Source organism: Pteronotus mesoamericanus, unplaced genomic scaffold, assembly GCF_021234165.1.
Source record: "Pteronotus mesoamericanus isolate MK-2021 breed Mesoamerican mustached bat unplaced genomic scaffold, CSHL_Meso_final contig_65, whole genome shotgun sequence".
Lineage (NCBI taxonomy): Eukaryota > Metazoa > Chordata > Mammalia > Chiroptera > Mormoopidae > Pteronotus > Pteronotus mesoamericanus.
In genome coordinates this window covers 5,511,025-5,528,688 of record NW_026555228.1, presented here as the reverse complement: position 1 = coordinate 5,528,688, position 17,664 = coordinate 5,511,025, and the positions used below count along the sequence as shown (strand labels likewise).

Genomic DNA, 17,664 nt, shown 5'->3' with positions numbered 1-17,664 from the left:
TGTAGAGTAATTCTCCTGTGGCATTGGAATGGTAATGTTGATCATGTATCAATAAGAAAGCCACATCTACTGAATGCATGGGCCTTCTGTCTCTTACGATTATTATCTTTCTAGATCATCATATTTTATGTATAGTTAGGTTTCCCATCATTATCATTTTTTTCATGGGAAAACTTTTTAGATTTATGGGTTTTACGAACACCACATTTTCTAAAGTGTATTCCATAAAATACCAGTTCTCCAAAATGTTACTCATTTAATAATCTATGATCAAATAAGTACAGGATAAACCCCTGTGTAAAGAAAGTTTTTAAAATATTTGTAAAACTTTATTTTTATCATTGAGATGCTTACAGATGTCCCCATTGCCCCCTACTTTGCCCACCTCCACCCAGCCCTCCCCGCCTATCCCCCAATCTCCCCAGCCGCCCCCCCCACCCCGCTCCATTCCCTCAGGCCTTCACCACACTGTTGTCTGTGCCTGTGGGTTATGTGTTTATGTTCTTTGGCTCATCCCTTCACCTTCTCTCATCTGTTCCCCTCCCTCTCCCTCCTCTCTGACAGCTGTCAGTCTGTCCCATGTATCCATGACTCTGTTTCTATGTTGTTCATCAATTCATTTTGTTCATTAGATTCCAGTGTATTTTCACTGCAGATTTTCTGAAAACCTTTTAATATGCTAATGAATATGGGACTCCCTCAGAGGATGTTGTGTCAAATTTTCCATTCGTATTTTACATTTTAACCTTATATCTGAGAACTTTTCATGGGACTGGTGTTTTGAGAAACAGCTTCGGCCAGATGCTAAGCTACGAAAGCGTGGCAGCTGCTTTCCCCAGGCAGCATCTGTACATGCAAGGCAAACATTTTAAATGGCTACTTTCTTTCGTAATCCCCTCATAAGTTTCCAGAATCTTCCCAGAGTAGGGTGATCATCCTTGAAATATTGGGAGTTGAAGTAAATTATGAGCAACCACAACAAAACTTCTGGACAGAATTCTGCATTTCTCTGAGAGACCAATTCTCTAGGAATATTGGATGCACTCAAGTTCTTCTGTGGGTGAATTGATAACTTACCAAAAAATATCCAAAGATATTGACTATAAAGATAGGGACTATCAAAGTTGGAGGCAAAAGAGAGAGACATCTAGGTACAAGTCCTTCATTTTGGAAAGGACAAGAATGAATCCCAGAGAGGCGCAGGGCGTGCTCCAGGTCACAGCTGGCGAAACTGCTGGCAGAACTGCAGTTGGAACCAGGTTTCATGAGCCTCAGTTTAGATTTATTTATATTATTTAGCATTTTTCCCTCTTTTTTTTATGTAAGGCAATACCAGCACATGGTATCATCAGGAAAATGCTATAAGGAAGGTACTATCCTTCAGGTACAGGGGACAGAATTTCTCATTCTAGTCCTGTTGTTCTCAAACTGCAGGGAGTCATGAATTTGTTAGTGATTATTTCAAGGTCCCATCATGCAGCGATTCTGGAGAAGCGTAGGACCTAGGTATATGCCTTTTAACAGAACTCTCAGAGGGCTCTGATGCAGGTGTTCTGAAGAAAGTGGTTTGAGAAATACATCTGGTTGGTTGCTAATTTGGTTTAGTATTAAATCCTAACTCCTTTGATTTGGCATGCTCTGTATAGTGCTCAAGTACTAAAATCAGTTAATTAAAAGGAAAAATTAGAATATAAGAAATCCATTGTGAACATTGCGCAGTATATTCATAAGTTATTCTGAATCACATCATTTAACTTGATTTGTTACAGTGTGTTTTGCCAAATGTATTATTCACTATTGAGAGACTTCAAGGTTCAAAGCTAAATAAACAGACCCTTTGTTTTCTGAAAACTTTCTTCTTGCGGACAAAGAATGCTTTTCCTAAGAGAAAGCCTAATAAAAGGAATCTAAACTACCTTGTTGGACATGAAGTGGTTTTTAGGAATCAACATCTTGAAGTATTGGGTTGGCTAAAAAGTCTGTTTAGTTTTTTTCCATAAAATAAAAGGCACATTTTTCATTTTTACAAATAACTTTATTGATTTGGATATTTTGAGTATGTCAGCTCTCTCCCACTATTGGCTTCTAGTGGGTAGAGGCCAGGGGCGCTGCTAAACATCTTCCAATGCCAAAGACAGCCCCACAGCAAATAATTATTTGGACAAAATGTCAGTATTACCAAGAAACTTCACAAGCCACTTTTGACATGTTCGATCAGTCACAGCACCTTCTCCATACACTGCATAAATCCTTTTATTGTGTGTTTCAGTGGTGTTTTTACCTTTCTTGAAATCATAAAGCATAACACACTGAAAATGTTGTATATCTTCTTTCATCATCAATATTAAAGTGGCTGCACAAAAATTCACCAATTTTGATGTTTTTTTAAATGCACAGTGATATGACAGCTGTCACAATACAATCTAACAAGATTCTTTTGAATGAAGTTAACTAAGACAACTAAGCACTACTAGGGCCACAGTACAGAAAAAAAATAAACAAACTTTTTGGCCAACCCAATCTTTAAATGGAAAGTAATCAGAAGATAAACTATACCATCTTCTATGAACACTTGGGCTTTAAAAATGAAATAAAATTATGTGGTCACTTGGTTCTCAGGTTTTCCTAAAATAGCAGAATTGCCTTAAGGAGCTGTATTCCAGGTGCAGCCATCAAACCAGCCAAAGAATGGAAAACAAGCCCCTGCTCCTCAGATGCGCCCTGTCCTGGAAACACACACACCACTCTGCACATGTCTTCTTGCTCTTCTAACCCCCACCGCCCCGCCCCCGCAATCTTTCCCTCTAACGTACTCTTCAGTTCTGCGTAGAACAGCAGAGCACAGAGGGAGAGAGTGTGCCTCAGCTGTCCTGCCCTAAGGAGACTTGGCATTACATCTGGCGCTCAAATCCAAGCCCACAAGTCATCTCAGTATGTGGATCCTGGAGGGGATGACTGGGGCACACACAATGATATAAACATGTTAAATCAGAGAGAAAGGGAGCTCTACTAAAAATGTTCATATATTCCACAGGAAGACCTCCCGTCCCTGCACCAGTCCATTGGTTGTGCCTCTTCCAGTGGTCTGTTCAGGAGACAGGACCATCATGTTCTATTATCTTCCTCTCTCTGCTTTTGGAGGTATCATATATCTGTTGGGGTAATATATCCACCTGATACCCTTTTCTCACTGCCATTCTTTTTCAAGAATGATAACAGAAGGCTTGCTGAACTGTCCATGAGTTTTGGAGCTGTCTGCCTGACCACCTGAAGGCTGAGGGGTGGCTTTGCTCATAAATTGCCTTTGTGCTGATTATCTCCCATTCCTCCCAGAGACACTCTGATTTCTGTCCTGTCCTTTGCTGTACCCTGGGAGGCTAACATTCTGCATTTGCATCATTGAGCTTGCCCCCTGACTTCTAGCATATTTGGCCAACAAGAGTCTCCCACAAGAAAATGGAAAGCAGGAGGAGAGTGAGGTCAGACGATTCCCTAGCTTCTTCCCTGCTAGGACAGTACAGATTAACTACATTGCTCCTCGGATCTCATTAGGTGGCCTTTCTATATAGCCACCTTCTCTGGGCTCTGGTAGCCATTCTCTCCCTTGCCTCTTCAGGTATACTGTTGATAGTGCCAAAATACTATACTCTCCCTCTAGGGATTGGTTTTCCAAACCCTGCTATACCCCACTGGAGTATGCCATTTCCCTTTTGCAAAGATCTTAGATGATATAGCATTCAACTTAGAAATTATTTTCTGCTTTATAGTAAAGTGAGAACTAACATTTAAAAGCTTAGATTTCTTTGAGGAAGATATAAATAAATGGAAGCATATATCGTGCTCATTGATAGGAAGAATTAACATCATTAAAATGCCTATACTACCCAAAGCAATCTATAGATTCAACACAATTCCTATCAAAATATCAAAGGTGTTTTTCATAGAATTAGAACAAATAATCCAAAAACTTATATGGAACCACAAAAACTCCGAATAGCCACAGCAATCTTGATAGAACAAAGTTGGAAGTATCACACTACCTGATATCAAACTATACTATAAGGATATGGTAATCAAATCAGAATGGCATTGGCAAAAAAACAGACACATAGATTAATGGAACAAAATAGAGAGCTCAGAAACAAACCCGCACCTTTATAACCAATTAATATTTGACAAAGGAGGCAAAAACAAACAATGGGATAAAGACAGTCTATTCAATAAATGGTATTGAAAAAATTTGACAGATACATGCAAAAAAAATGAAACTAGACCACCCTTTTACACCATATATAAGAATAGACTCAAAATAGATTAAAGACTTAAATGTAAGACTTGAAACCATGAAACTCCTAGAAGAAAACATAGGCAGTAAAATTTCTGACATTTCTCTTAGCAATATTTTTTTTCTGATATATGTACTTGGGCAAGGGAGACAAAAGAAAACAAATGGGACCACATCAAACTGAAAAGTTTTTGCACAGTGAAGGAAGCCATCAACAAAATGAAAAGACAGCCTACTGAATGGGAGAATGTATTTGCCAATGACACATCCAATAAGTGTTAGTATATAAAATTTATAAAGAACTCACGCATGCCCTGGCTGGGCAGCTTAGTTCATAATAGTGTTCTCCTGATATTCCATGGTTGCATGTTTGATCCCAAGTTGGGGCACATACAAGAATCAATGAATGCATAAACAAGTCAACAACAAATTGAGGATCCTTTCTCTCTCCCCCTGACTCCCTCCCTCTCTCTCTTCTTCCCTCTTTTCCCCTCTCCCTCTCCCTTTCTCCCCCTTTCTCTCCCTCTCTCCCTTTTCCTCTCTCTCTGTATAAAATAAAAAATAAAAAAAAAATTTGAAAAGAACTCATACAACTCAATACCATCCCTCCCCCAAATAATCCAATTAGAAAATGGGCAGAGGACTTGAATAGACAAGTCTCCTAAGAGGACAGAAAGATGGTCAATATACACATGAAAAGATGCTCAAAGTCACTAATCAACAGAGAAATGCAAATGAAAGCCACAGTGAGATATCACCTCATACCTGTCAGAATGGCTATCATCAATAAATCAACAAACAAGTGTTGGTGAGGATGTGGAGAAAAGGAAACTCTCATGCACTGTTTGTAGGAATGCAGACTGGCGCAGTCACTGTGGAAAACAGTATAGGGTTTCTTAAAAAGATTCTAAATGGACCTGCCTTATGACCCAGTGATTCCACTTCTGAGTATATATCCAAAGAAACCCAAAACACTAGTTTGAAAGAATATATGCACCCCTGTGTTCATTGCAGTGTTATTTACAATGGCCAAGATATGGAAGCAACCCCAGTGCTCATCAGTAGCTTAGAGGATAAAAAAGCTGTGGTGCATTTACACAATAGAATATTACTTGGACATAAAAAGAATGAAACCTTACCATTTGCAACCACATGGATGGACTTAGAGGGTATTATGCTAAGTGAAATAAGTAAAAGAAAACAAATACCATCTAATTATACTTATATGTAGAATCAAAAGGAAAAAGTACATGAACAAACAAAATAGAAACAGACTCATAGATACAAAGAAGAGATTGATTATTGCCAGAGGGGAAGGGGTTTGGGGGACTGGATGAAAACATGAAAGGATTAAGAAGTACCAACTGGTAGTTACAAAATAGTCATGGGATGTGAAGTACAGCACAGGGAATACAGTCAATAATATTATAATAGATATGAAGGGTGCCAGGTGGGTACTGAAACATTGGGGGCAGGGGGATCACTTTGTAAAGTATATGATTGTCTAACCACTGTACTGTACATCTTACACCTGAAATTAATACAAAATAATATTGAATGTAAACTGTAGCTGAAAATAAACTTAAAAACAAAATAAAACAAAGCTCATGAATACTCAGGTTCTTGAAATTTTAAATCCACAATAACTGTCAAATCACATGATGACAAGTCTTAGGTTCGGTGTCTCTATAGTAAATTTTGTTCTGGTTACATGAGTAATAAAGCAGATCACTGTAAAGTGCTTGTTTTATGGACACACTAAATAATAAAGTGAGTTTTTGATTTTGCCAAGTTTAAAAAAAAAGCTTAAATTTCTGTTTATTACCACATAATTAGCAAGTAACATGGCACCTGGCACATAGTAATTGTTCACTAATTATTAAAGGAATAAAAAATGATTTGTGTCTTTAGACTCAAATATAAAGATGTCAACCTTTGCATATAATTTTTGTACCCACATGTGTGTTCCTTGAAGCAAATTCATTCGATTTCTTTGACAATGCAATGGCAAATGTAGTTTATTTTTCCTCAAGAAAATATGAACGCCCCTCCCATCATAGAAAAAGAAGAAATAGAAAACAAGACTTACCCAGTCACATTCATAATAATTGCCTATTGAGTTTCCATATTTTGACTCAATTCAAGATTCTCTCTCACCCTCTTGGATGAATGTGTTAATAAAACAGAATCACCACTTGGCATATTCATGTTCATAAGGGAATGGTGACTGCATAAGCCAGGGCATGAGTCAGAGAGAGTGTCACGCTTCCCTCTTGTATTGGCCCCATGACCACACTATGTTGCCTAGCCAGGCTAGACTTTAAGAGGGCGACCTAATGACTTTATTCTTAAACGTCTTACATACTTAAGAATAGCACTTAGAGACCTATCCCTTTCACTCATGTCCTTCCTTTAGTGGGTTTTATGTGGCTCAAAGTGTCTGCAATCAGTCACAAGTGCCCAGAGTAGCCCTCTCATAAAAGAAGTCAATGAGTAAATGCTGCATGCCACAGCCAGGATGGCCTCTTGGGTGTAACTCCAAGAAGCACCCACAATGCTTCTTAAGATCCTGTTGTTACGAGGCTCAATCAACTGTATTTCATTTTTAAGACCCTATTCCAAATGTGTCTTATTTAACGCACCAAGAAAAACATCCAACACCACCAAGAAAAAAGCTAATGACTAGTTTTTGTCACTCTAAAACCGGATTGTCCCAACTGGACACATTATAATATTCAGTTATTAAGTGCCAAGACACCCTGATATCTATGAGATTACCTTTTTTTAAAAAAAAAATGAAGTCTCAGATTATTAGCAAAATGGGCTGAATTGTCTTTCAGGGTGGGGAGGAACAGCAAGCACTACAGAATTCAGGATAAAATGTTTAAGCTCTTTCAATAATGACAGCTGAAAATATGAAGCCTCCCAGAATCAACTAAGGAGCAAAGCAATGCATTCTCAAAAACTAAATTATGGACTTCCATTTCCAGTGCTCTTAACCTGCCATGCTGTAAAGACCAAATGTCCTTTTAAAAATACTTATTCTAAAATAGGAAATAAATGCAGCACGTCTGTGCGGTGACCCTTGCAACTGCAGTAACCGGACAAGAAAATACATCAGAAGTGACGATCGTATGTCTCCAGTTAAGTTCAAGAGTCTTTCTAGGACCAAGTGAAATTAGTTCCAGGTCTTTTACTTTGTTCATTTAAAGAGTCCAAGAAAATAATCAGGGATGGGATTTGAATAGATAAAGATAATTCCTTCTTACAAATGCCTCCCTGTCTGTTTCATGATTAGGAATAGAAATAGCCCTTTCAGGTTGGAAATTTTCTTACTGAACCAATAAAAGGAGAACCAGCTGAGACACATATCAGCTCTGTTCTTGTACTGCAGTTGAACTCTAAAATGCTAGAACTTCTTCAACATGTGTTTTTTTTCCATTAAAATAATCATTTATAAATACCCAATCACCACGAAGCGTAAGCTTTGATAACATATAGTTAGTGTTGGTTATAAAAGAGAAATGGAGGACTAGTAATGATAATTCAAATTATTTGTAATAATCTTTCTAGTTCAAAACAGATCATTCAGATACATGATCTTTGATGCTCAGGATAACTGAAATGAGGTAACAAAGGCAGAAGAAAACCTGAGACGTGGAGAGGTGAGGACACTTTTTTGAAAAAAGACTGAATGAGGACATGAACCTGGGTTTCCTGAATCTCAGTCCAGGGCTGTTTCCACTCTACTACTCTGTCACCAGGGAATGGGTGAAATATTCCAGTAAGGTGAACTTCCTGGGATATTCTTTACTAGAGTGTTAGAAGGCCCAGAGTAGTAGCCTAGTATATACAAATGTGTTAGTCAGTGTCCATACAACACACAAAAGCTAAAATAAACTGTGATACAGTGGATTTCAGATGTTCAAAAATCTCCATTAATATCATCCCTGAATAAAACTGTCATATATAAGTTTCCCTTTGTTGCCCGAAGCCTTTCCTTTCAATACTCTTTCCCCCCGCCCCTTTATCTCTGATTGTCTTGTTCTAAAATGGCTTTACCTTTCAGGTGCCTGAAGGCTTCTGCTACTTTCTGTACTCAGATCAAATACTTCTGATACTTGAGAGCATTCTGCTCTCCCTAGTGATCTGTGATGCCCACATCCACCGGGGTGATCAAAGGAGCGATCACACCGGGACTGCGTCATCACTGAGAAAATCACCCTTTCCAAGTGTCCCTGCTGATGGACCTTTGTGCCCAAGCCACCCTCTGCAGGGACTGGTAAGGACAACATTTGAGCTTGAGCTTTATGAGGCTACAGACAAGAGAATTTCTAAGGGGAAAAACCTGAAGACCTCTAGTTTTTAGGAAGGGGATCTATTTCTACTTATATCTCAAACACCTCTTGAGCTGATAGCTCCCTGGGAAATGAAGGAAGCCATATTGCATGCAAATTTAGGTTTTAATGTCACACATCACACTTTCAAATTTAGGTCTCCAGACATGGAAAAAAATTAGTGTGCATGGCATGCACAAAGAAGTGGAGTGAATAATTATCTCCTGGCATTATCTCTTCTAGATCCTAACCCAAAATGAGTGTTATGGTGAAATGTATTTATTCACATTGGAATGAAACTTAGGATATAACTCTAAGTTAATTTCATTTTCAAAGAAAATTTCATTACACTAGATAAAGGCTTTGTTTCAAAGACAGAGAATTAGAACTAATTCATTTTGCCCAGGTTTGAGCATTTCATTTGGCTTCTTTAAAAGCTTAATGTTTAAAGTGGCATTTTCAAGATACAATTGTACTGACAAAGTAGTATCTAATAAAATGATGGAATAACAATGTGACAAATTAACTGACAATGAGACAAAACACCCAAGCGGGGAGTGAGACTCCCCTGTTGACATAAAGTCAACATTGACCATAGTTTCAAAACCAGGTAATCATGAATGGACATAGCTTGTGTTTTTATCTGAACTGAGGATTTTGAAAATTTATGTTTTGACAAGATCTAACCCAGGTCTCTATGGATCTTATAGATGTAATGCAATTGGCAACTCTGACTCATGACTTTGTTTATACACTTGTGCTGCACATCAGAAAAGCTATTTTTTTCCTATAGTTTCTCAGAATGGCTCTCAATTACAGACCCAAGTCTGAATCATTTCTGGTTCCCTTTTCGAGCTTACATCCATCTTCCTTCTTGTGTATATCCCCATTACGACATCTTTCAGAGCCTATCAGGGACATGAAACAGACATGAAATATTTTCCTGACTTGAAAGCATGCAGGAAAAATGCCTTCAAATAAGGAGAATAATGCATAGGCATTTCTTTCTCCCTTGCCAATGCATGGCAGCAAGAAAACAGAGAAATGTGCTATTATTTAGTAAAACTTCTAGAAAAGTCATTCCCTTTGCTTCAGCAGCCAATATCTGGCTCTTGCTTTTATTCTTGTGGCCAAATCTTGCCCTTCTGCCTTCTTATTAATCATTATCATTGCCATTTTAAGCATCATCATCATCATCATCATCATCATCATCATCATCATGTTTATTGTTATCATAGTTTATTTTTTTGGCATTTACAAGGAACCTGTCACTATTCCAGATACAATCACATTTCCTAATCACCTTTCATTTCTACCTGCTATATAAAATCTCTCCCCGCTACATTGCTAGTCAACTGTAGTAAGTACTGTAGTGTTCTTTCTAGCTTCCTGACTGTTACAAGTTCCTTATTATCTCTTTCTCCTCAGCTCAACAAGATCATGTTCGCTATCCACTGTGACTACTGGTGGTCCCTCAAAAGTTCCCACCCAATTACTACAGCTAATTGGGCATGCTAATCTTCATAATTGATCTGAATTTTCCTGTTTCGGTTCTTATTTCCTCATTCTGGAGAAAAAGATGTCTTCCTTTCCCTATACTATATAAAATATATAAATAATATTATATATGCATATATATATATATATATATGGGAAGGAGACAGAACTCAGTGAAGTCCATTAATATTAGAATCTTAAATGATATCCACCCAATTTCCCTTTTATATGTCTTTGAAACATGCTAGGCTCAGGTGTTCAAGTAATTGACAAATCTTATAACATGGCCCTGGTTTGCTATACTTTATTCTTTTCATTTATTTATTGTTTGAACTCATGAGAAATGTTATCCCCAAAGGGTGCTATCCCCAAAATAACCAGGAAAAAAGCTGTGTGTGGCACTGATGGCCCATTTTAAATGGTCACTTAAAGTAGCAATGGCAACATGGATGTTTTATTACTCTTTGTACTTTTGCATCCTATTGAATAGCTTTTCCTAGAAAATAATGGATAATTACTGCTATTAAACAGGATGTCCATGAACTTCAAACAGTTTCTCATCTCTGGACCTTATCTCTGCAGCTTTCCATGGCTAGCTTAATAGGGAATCATCTCTTCATTTGTTGGAATCCTGTAGTATTCTATCTGTACTCCCTAATGTTACTTAACTACTAATGACTTCGTTTCTATATAATATATATTTCATATTATTATATTTTATAACTATTCATGCAATATCTACTCTCCTCACTGAAATTTCTGATGTAGCACTGAAACCTGTTTCATCTTTCAACTTGTCAAAGCATATAGCAGTTACTATTTGGCATATAGTTCAGACTCCAAAGTTTTTGAATGTCCTAAATGAAAAAGTGTATAATTGAGCAGTCCCATTGAAAGCTGATTCTCGATTGGGTACTCATAGGATTTTGTTTCAAATATTGACTTCCAAAGCAGTGATCACAAAATTAATATGAAATGGGATGAACATGAAAATTGTTTTCAGGAAAATCAAGCTTCAAACTTAGTTCTGTTGTCTCTTTTGGAAATACTCTATAAATCAAAAACATTTATTTTTATCAAAGTTCTTATGTATTTCTTTATGAAATGTGTCCTTAGCTGGGTATATTCAGAGGCGTAGCATTTAAGAAGAAATGAATTTAGAATTTAGTTTTCAGGCTTATATTTGCCAATAATAAAAACTAATCAATACTCAAGGAAACCAATCCAACTAAATTGCTAATAAGCAAAACCAAAGCAATGCATGAATTATGACATAACATCTAGAATATTAAAGGTTTCTCCTCTTATAAAATATTATAAACACTTCACAATGCATTATAGTAAAATAAGTTATAAGATAAAATGCAATTGTCATTTAAAATACATATTTAAAAATTAAAGCATTAATAATTCAATAATTAATAATTAGTTCTTATTACAGTATTTTTCTGATTCAGAATAAAAATAAACCAAATAGTTAAAAAGTAATTCCTATAGACTATCAATTCCATTTTTGTAATGTTCAACGAAAACACTAAATATTTTGGTTTGTTTCTAATTGAACAAAGAAAGCATCTACTATCTTTGACACATGCACATTACATTTCTATTATATTTTTTGTGACTTTCAGATAAGTAATATCAAATAAACAATTACAATGTTTAAATAAGAGGAAACCAAAATTTTCTGATGTCTTATTAGAGCCTCTTCACAACACTATTTAAAGATGAAAGAGGCCTGAAAATGTGTAAAATGGCGTGTTTTATATTGAGATTTAATTTTCACTTTGGGAGTAAGTATTTAAAACCCAAACCGAGGATTTTGGTGTAACCATTGGATCTTGTATGAGCCCTGATAGGCATTCGTACAAGCTAAGCCTATCATTTGCTCTCGTATTTACTTGCAGTCACACTCTCACTTAAGATAAAATAGGGAATGTGGCAATAACCTCTGACAGTAGTTTTCTTTGTGGAATAGAACACAAATAAGGAAAGTTCTTAAAAGTGGCAAGCAACATGTAAAATGTAAGCTATTAAATCGACTAGTTCAAAAGAATGCCAAAATGAAATGAATACTATACTTGTCTTCATTTTATAATAAAAAGCACTGAAAACTTTTTTTCAGATTATTTAAATGTCTCGAAGATTTCCCACAGGCATAACCTAAGTTTAAGTAAAACCTACCTTTAAAGTTTGGTCTGATTCTTGCATCATATCCCGATGTCCTTCCCATTAATTTGTCCAAGAAATCTGAAGGAGATAGGGTCTGCGAAGGTTGTTTTCCAGACCTGGAGTCATGGTCTTTGCCGAAAGCCGTCCTAAACACATCATTAAATCTTTTAGCAGTAATTCCATTCTCCTTGCCTGAGAATCAATGCTCACAGAATGTTTGACGTGTTTCGTAAATATATTAGATATGTTGCTAAGAAGTAAAAGAAAATTACAAACTCTTTTGGTCAACTTCTGAAATTATACATGACCCAGAGTTAACTTTAAATGATGCGAGGTATAAATCCTGAGTCATATCTCTTAAGTTTTCAAACTTTAGCCATGCACAAGATGTTTAAAATGAAACAATGTGCATAGTTTTACATTGTAGACTTCATGGCTGTATAGTTAAAGCTATTTCTAGAGTCATCAGAGAAATGAAGATGATAATTTCCAAAATCTAGGTGATTGTGTTAAAATTATTTGCCCATAAATTTCAAAAAAAAAATACTTCTAGCATTTTAGTCCTTATTGTAAGTCCTCTAGTGTTTCTAAGAAATATGTAATGAGATGGGCAGAACAAAGTAACCATGAACTAATTATCCTATTACTCATTTTCTCACCTGCTAGACTTTATTCTAGCTATCAACTATTAATACTTTTCTGTGATGTCTGAAAGAAAATCTTCACTTGGAAATTTAACTTCATTCTAAAATAGGTCAACAATGAGCATGTCTGTACTATTATTTTATCAGTTGTTATTTATGTAATACCATTTAAATAGTTGACTCTAATAAAGTATTCATAGAAAAGAACTTCTAAATTATTTTACCTTTTGAGTGATCAAAAATACTGAATGTTTTGGATTGGAAACACTTTTGGAATTTTATTTTCCTGAAAGGGTTTATAGGAAGAGCATCTTTAGTTTATCGTGAAAATTAATTCTATCACAATATATAGTGGTGACCAAATGTTGATTTCTACTCTGAAGTATGTATTTTACAAGCTTTGTTTTCAATAGTTTAATAAATAATCTTGTTAATTCTATAACTATGAAAATGCCACCTTCTTTCCAGTTTTTCAAAGAAGTAGTATTAAACATAAATACAAAGATGATATAAACATTTTGTAAGAGTTAAAAAATGATACAGTAATCTAGAAATACTCACATTCCTATATGCAGAATCATCTGATTGATCACATTGATCAAGAACTATTTGTTTATGCTGATGGTGGTGGTAGTGAAGATGAAGGTTGATGATGATGGTGATGGTGGTGATGATGATGATGATGATGATGATGATGATGATTCTAATAAAACCCAGCCTGCAAGTTTTCTTAATCATAGCAGGAGGTGAGAAACCTGAAAGGAACATAGTGGGTTTTCTTAGTACTCATAGCGTTGCTGCTATATGCTTCATTTCTCTTGGTTCTGTGAAAAAATACCATAAAATATGGTGAAAATTAAATGAAGAGTTCTACACTTTGTTGTATGAGCATCTCCCATTTATCCTGTCTTAGAACCTCTTTCATTAGGGTGGCTATTTCACTGCTACTAATCTGATATTTTGAAGTATCAATTGATTTGACAGTTTGTAAATTAGTTAGAAAATGCAAGCATACAAATAATGATTTCTCACTTATTTTAATTATTCATAATCTACTTCTCATGCATACATCAATACAAAGATGTCATTGTAATTACATTTTGGTAGGCAATCGATTTCATATATACTGAACAGTAGGCTATAGTGGCAAAATGAGATCTGAAGTGTTTCTGATGTTTCAAGAAATTTCTTGAGTTTTAGTCCTCATAGTATGCATGTAGTTGCTGAAATACAATAGAAGTCCCAAGTTGGCTAAGAATTAGGGGTTTTTAATATCGTATGTAAAATGAGCATGATCTTGGCAAATTAATCCAGTCGCTTTGACCATATCAAAAGTATTGCATCCAATAATCCCTTTAAATGACTTCCAAAAGAATTCGAAAGCAATAAATAAATAAATAAATAAATAAATTCATCATTATATAGAAATGTAAAGAGCATGCAACTCGTGAGACTACTTGAATATCGCATTGGCTGTGAAAATGTGTTGAAATGCAGAGTGGGTTTATGCATCATAAAACTTGCCTTTGTGAAAATTCACCACTCTCCCACCATAATTAAGCTTTTTAAAAGAACAAAAGAAATCCAAGTGTCCTCCATAAAATTAAAATAACATGGTCCAGGGCATAGGAAATTGATACAAATTGCATGACATGTTATCTTTCAAACAGTTTTCAGGTGGAAAATATCAGCATGCAAAGTCTTTGCACCTACCTGAAGTGGCCTGTCTCTAAGGAAAATGCAAACAAGGCTGTCAAAATGTTCACTAGCTGCCGGTTCATTCCTGTTTCTGTGATGCTTGTGGAAAATATCCCCGAAATGATTCCAGAAAGAAGCTAGGATAAAGTATCTGTCTATTGTCCAGATTCAAAATCTGGCAGGAATCTAGTTTCCTTGAAAATCAAAAAGAGATTTGGGTCCGTACAGTTTGCTGAGAAAAAACAAAAAGTGCCAGTTCCAGGCATCATGGTCAGGTCAAACCAGGGCTCAGGACCATCAGCGAACCCAGGAGAGACAAAGCCTTGGAGCTGACGGGTCCCCTAGCTGCTCTTCCTAAAGAACAAAAAAACGCTGCTACCGAAAGCACATCACCATGCAAAGGGGGCTGGTGACAATGCCATGCTGGAGGTCGGGCGGCTGTGGCTTTTAAGTCCTCTCTGTTTAGCAAATCCCCTTTCTCTAGAAAATGTTCTCTTTCTAAAAGAAGTTGTAAAGGAGGGAGAAAAAAGGACTCCGCGAGCCGGAGTGGGTAGGGAGAAGAGGGCAAAAATGCTGTGATCCTGTGCTGGAATGAGGGCTACGGAAAGAGACGGAGACGTGATCTTACCCAGCCTATAAATTTCAGCACTAGGACAGCTTCTAGCTCTGAAGTGCGCATGTTTCCTTTTTCAGTCGCTTGGGGCGGGGGTCGGGGAGAGGCGTGCAAGAGGGGACATGCCTGCCGTTCAAAGGCAAAGAGTGACTGGCCGTTCGGCTTAGGGGCGCTGAAGGGGGTGTGATGGCACCCGGGGAAGAGCAGAGGTCAGGGCAGACGGAGAGGGTGAAGGAGGCTAGGGTCTGAGCTCCTGGAAATGCGAAGTCTGTCGGTGGGTGGGCGGGACAGGAGTTTGAAGCAGAACAGAGAAGGGAATAAGGTCTAGGCGTGCGGAAAGGCAATTGGGGAAAGCAGAGCACAGGACGTGGAGTGCTGAAATTATAATAGGGGACTGGGTAGCCCACTCCTTGCCGGTGGAACCTGGAGGCAGAGGGGAGTCCTGTGCTGAAGAGGAGGGGTTATTTCCTGGGATGGAGAAGCCTGCGTGCGGGAAAAGGTTCATGGGGCTACAGAAATCCATTTAGAAATCCTTTGTGCATACCTCACCCCTTGAGTGTTTTGTTTGACTTTAGTCGCCTCTTCCCAAAGGATCTCTTTACCTCTTCACTAGGGAAAACCCCTTCTGTTGAGTTTTCTTCAGCGGCTCAAAATCCATGGGCATCCTCTTGAAGTCACCGACTTGTAAAGGAGGAAAAATACAATGGGCCAGAAGGGGGCAGTAGCAATCTTTTCCTGCCCTGGTTAAAGGTTAGAGTAGGGCTCCACATAAGAAAGGGAGCAAGGTAGGGTGAGACTCTGGGTTGAGGTTCCCCCCCGCCCCGCGGGAAGTTTAAATATTTTATTGTTGTTCTACTACAGTTGTCCCATTTTTGCCCCTTTGCCCTCCGCCGCACATCCCACCCCGACTCCCACGGTCAATTCCCACTCTGTTGCCCATGCCCATGGGTCATTCACACATGTTCTTCGACTAGTCCCTTCCCTTTCTTTCCACCATTATCTGCCCTTTCCAAGTGTTAATCACTGGGAAGGGTCATGCAATAAAGTGAAACTCTTCTAAATTAGCTAAAGAGACAGACAAGAGCTAAAGTTTATAAACCCTGTACAAAAACATGAAGGTAACCTTTCTATTTCAAATTAAATTTATAAATAGTATTAATTTATAAATATTATTAATAGTAAAAGAGGAAGAGTAAATAGTGCAACGCAAGTAATTAGTACCCCGTAAAGAGAAATGAAAATTACGTGTTAACCACTAGCTGGGTGAGGAAGCTACTTTCTGTCTATAAAATACACCTTGTTAGTCACCTTGGCGCTCCACCACGGGTCTTAATGTTAAAATAAAATGTGATTAATTTGTGGTCCATAAACGACAAATGTGCCCCTGGATCAGTTTACATATCATAGCAGAATAACAAAGAATTTATGTTTTTAAAAAGTAGAAAAAATTCTGAGAAAAAATTGTGAGTTCTTGTCATCTTTTAATGGTAATATGAATCACCCAAGAATCTTGTTGAAATGCACTTTCTGGCCTAGTAGGTCTGGGATGGTTAGTGAAGTTCTCCCTTTCTAACAAGCTCTAGCTGAGGTTCATGCCGCTGGTTCGCTGATCACACTTTGAGTGGCAACGGTTTATACACCCTTTTATTGGATTTCTATCCCACCAAGACAGTGAGAATATAGGAATTTGTCCTTCATGAAAAGCAGCAGTGCCCAAGCATTCTGCTTACATACAAAATCAATTTTTCGGATGTGTTCTCTTAACTCTCAAAACCCAGAAAAAGTGATTCAGTTTAAAAGGAAGACAGCGTAGTGTAGTGTGAGACATGCTTACACTGCAGCTTCAAATCTGTTCTCTTCCAAATTCATCCATGTGGAAATTCTAGACCTGGTTTCATCCCTGCAGCCCTGACCCCCCAAAAATAAAAATCAATTCCTGGAAATATATTTCTTCAATTGGTACTGTAGAAAAATCATACAAGATTTTTTTGTGCTCAAGATTCTTTTCTAAGAATAATACATATGAAAATGATTTGTCCTGAATTTGTTTGAGGTTGTAATGCTGCTCAAAATAATATAGTATTGGGAAACAATTTCTTTCAACAGCAGACGTTATTAACCAGGAGTAGGATGAGCACGGATACCTGCAAAAAAGGGACGCTCTGGCTAACAGCATGAAATTTATTATTTTAGAGTTTGAAGGGACTTTTAGAGGATCTAGTCTAGCCTCCTCATTTTACTTCTCAGCTCTCCTCAATTTGGATCCCAGCTCTGTCAGTCCACAGAAATAGCTCTCACTAAGTCTGCCAGTGAACTCCATGTAACTAAGACTAAAGGATATTTTTTTGTTGTTATCTTGCCTGACAGTTCCATGACACTGAACACCATCGGTTTCTTTCCCCTTTTTAATTTTTTTCA

At 37.3% G+C, this 17,664-nt stretch overlaps 1 protein-coding gene across 2 annotated transcripts in view; it reads right to left on the bottom strand.

The window, feature by feature from the left end:
• Positions 1-14,716, bottom strand: part of GLRA2 (glycine receptor alpha 2) — a 169,818-nt gene extending 155,102 nt beyond the window's left edge. For both annotated transcript variants that reach the window (XM_054581183.1, XM_054581184.1), the window contains exons 1-2: positions 14,649-14,716; positions 12,304-12,437 (exon numbers count right to left, since the gene is read on the bottom strand). In XM_054581183.1, coding sequence (XP_054437158.1) covers positions 12,304-12,437; positions 14,649-14,716 — 202 coding nt within the window. The remainder of the gene's footprint in view (positions 1-12,303; positions 12,438-14,648) is intronic.
• Between the last annotated feature and the right edge of the window lie 2,948 nt (positions 14,717-17,664).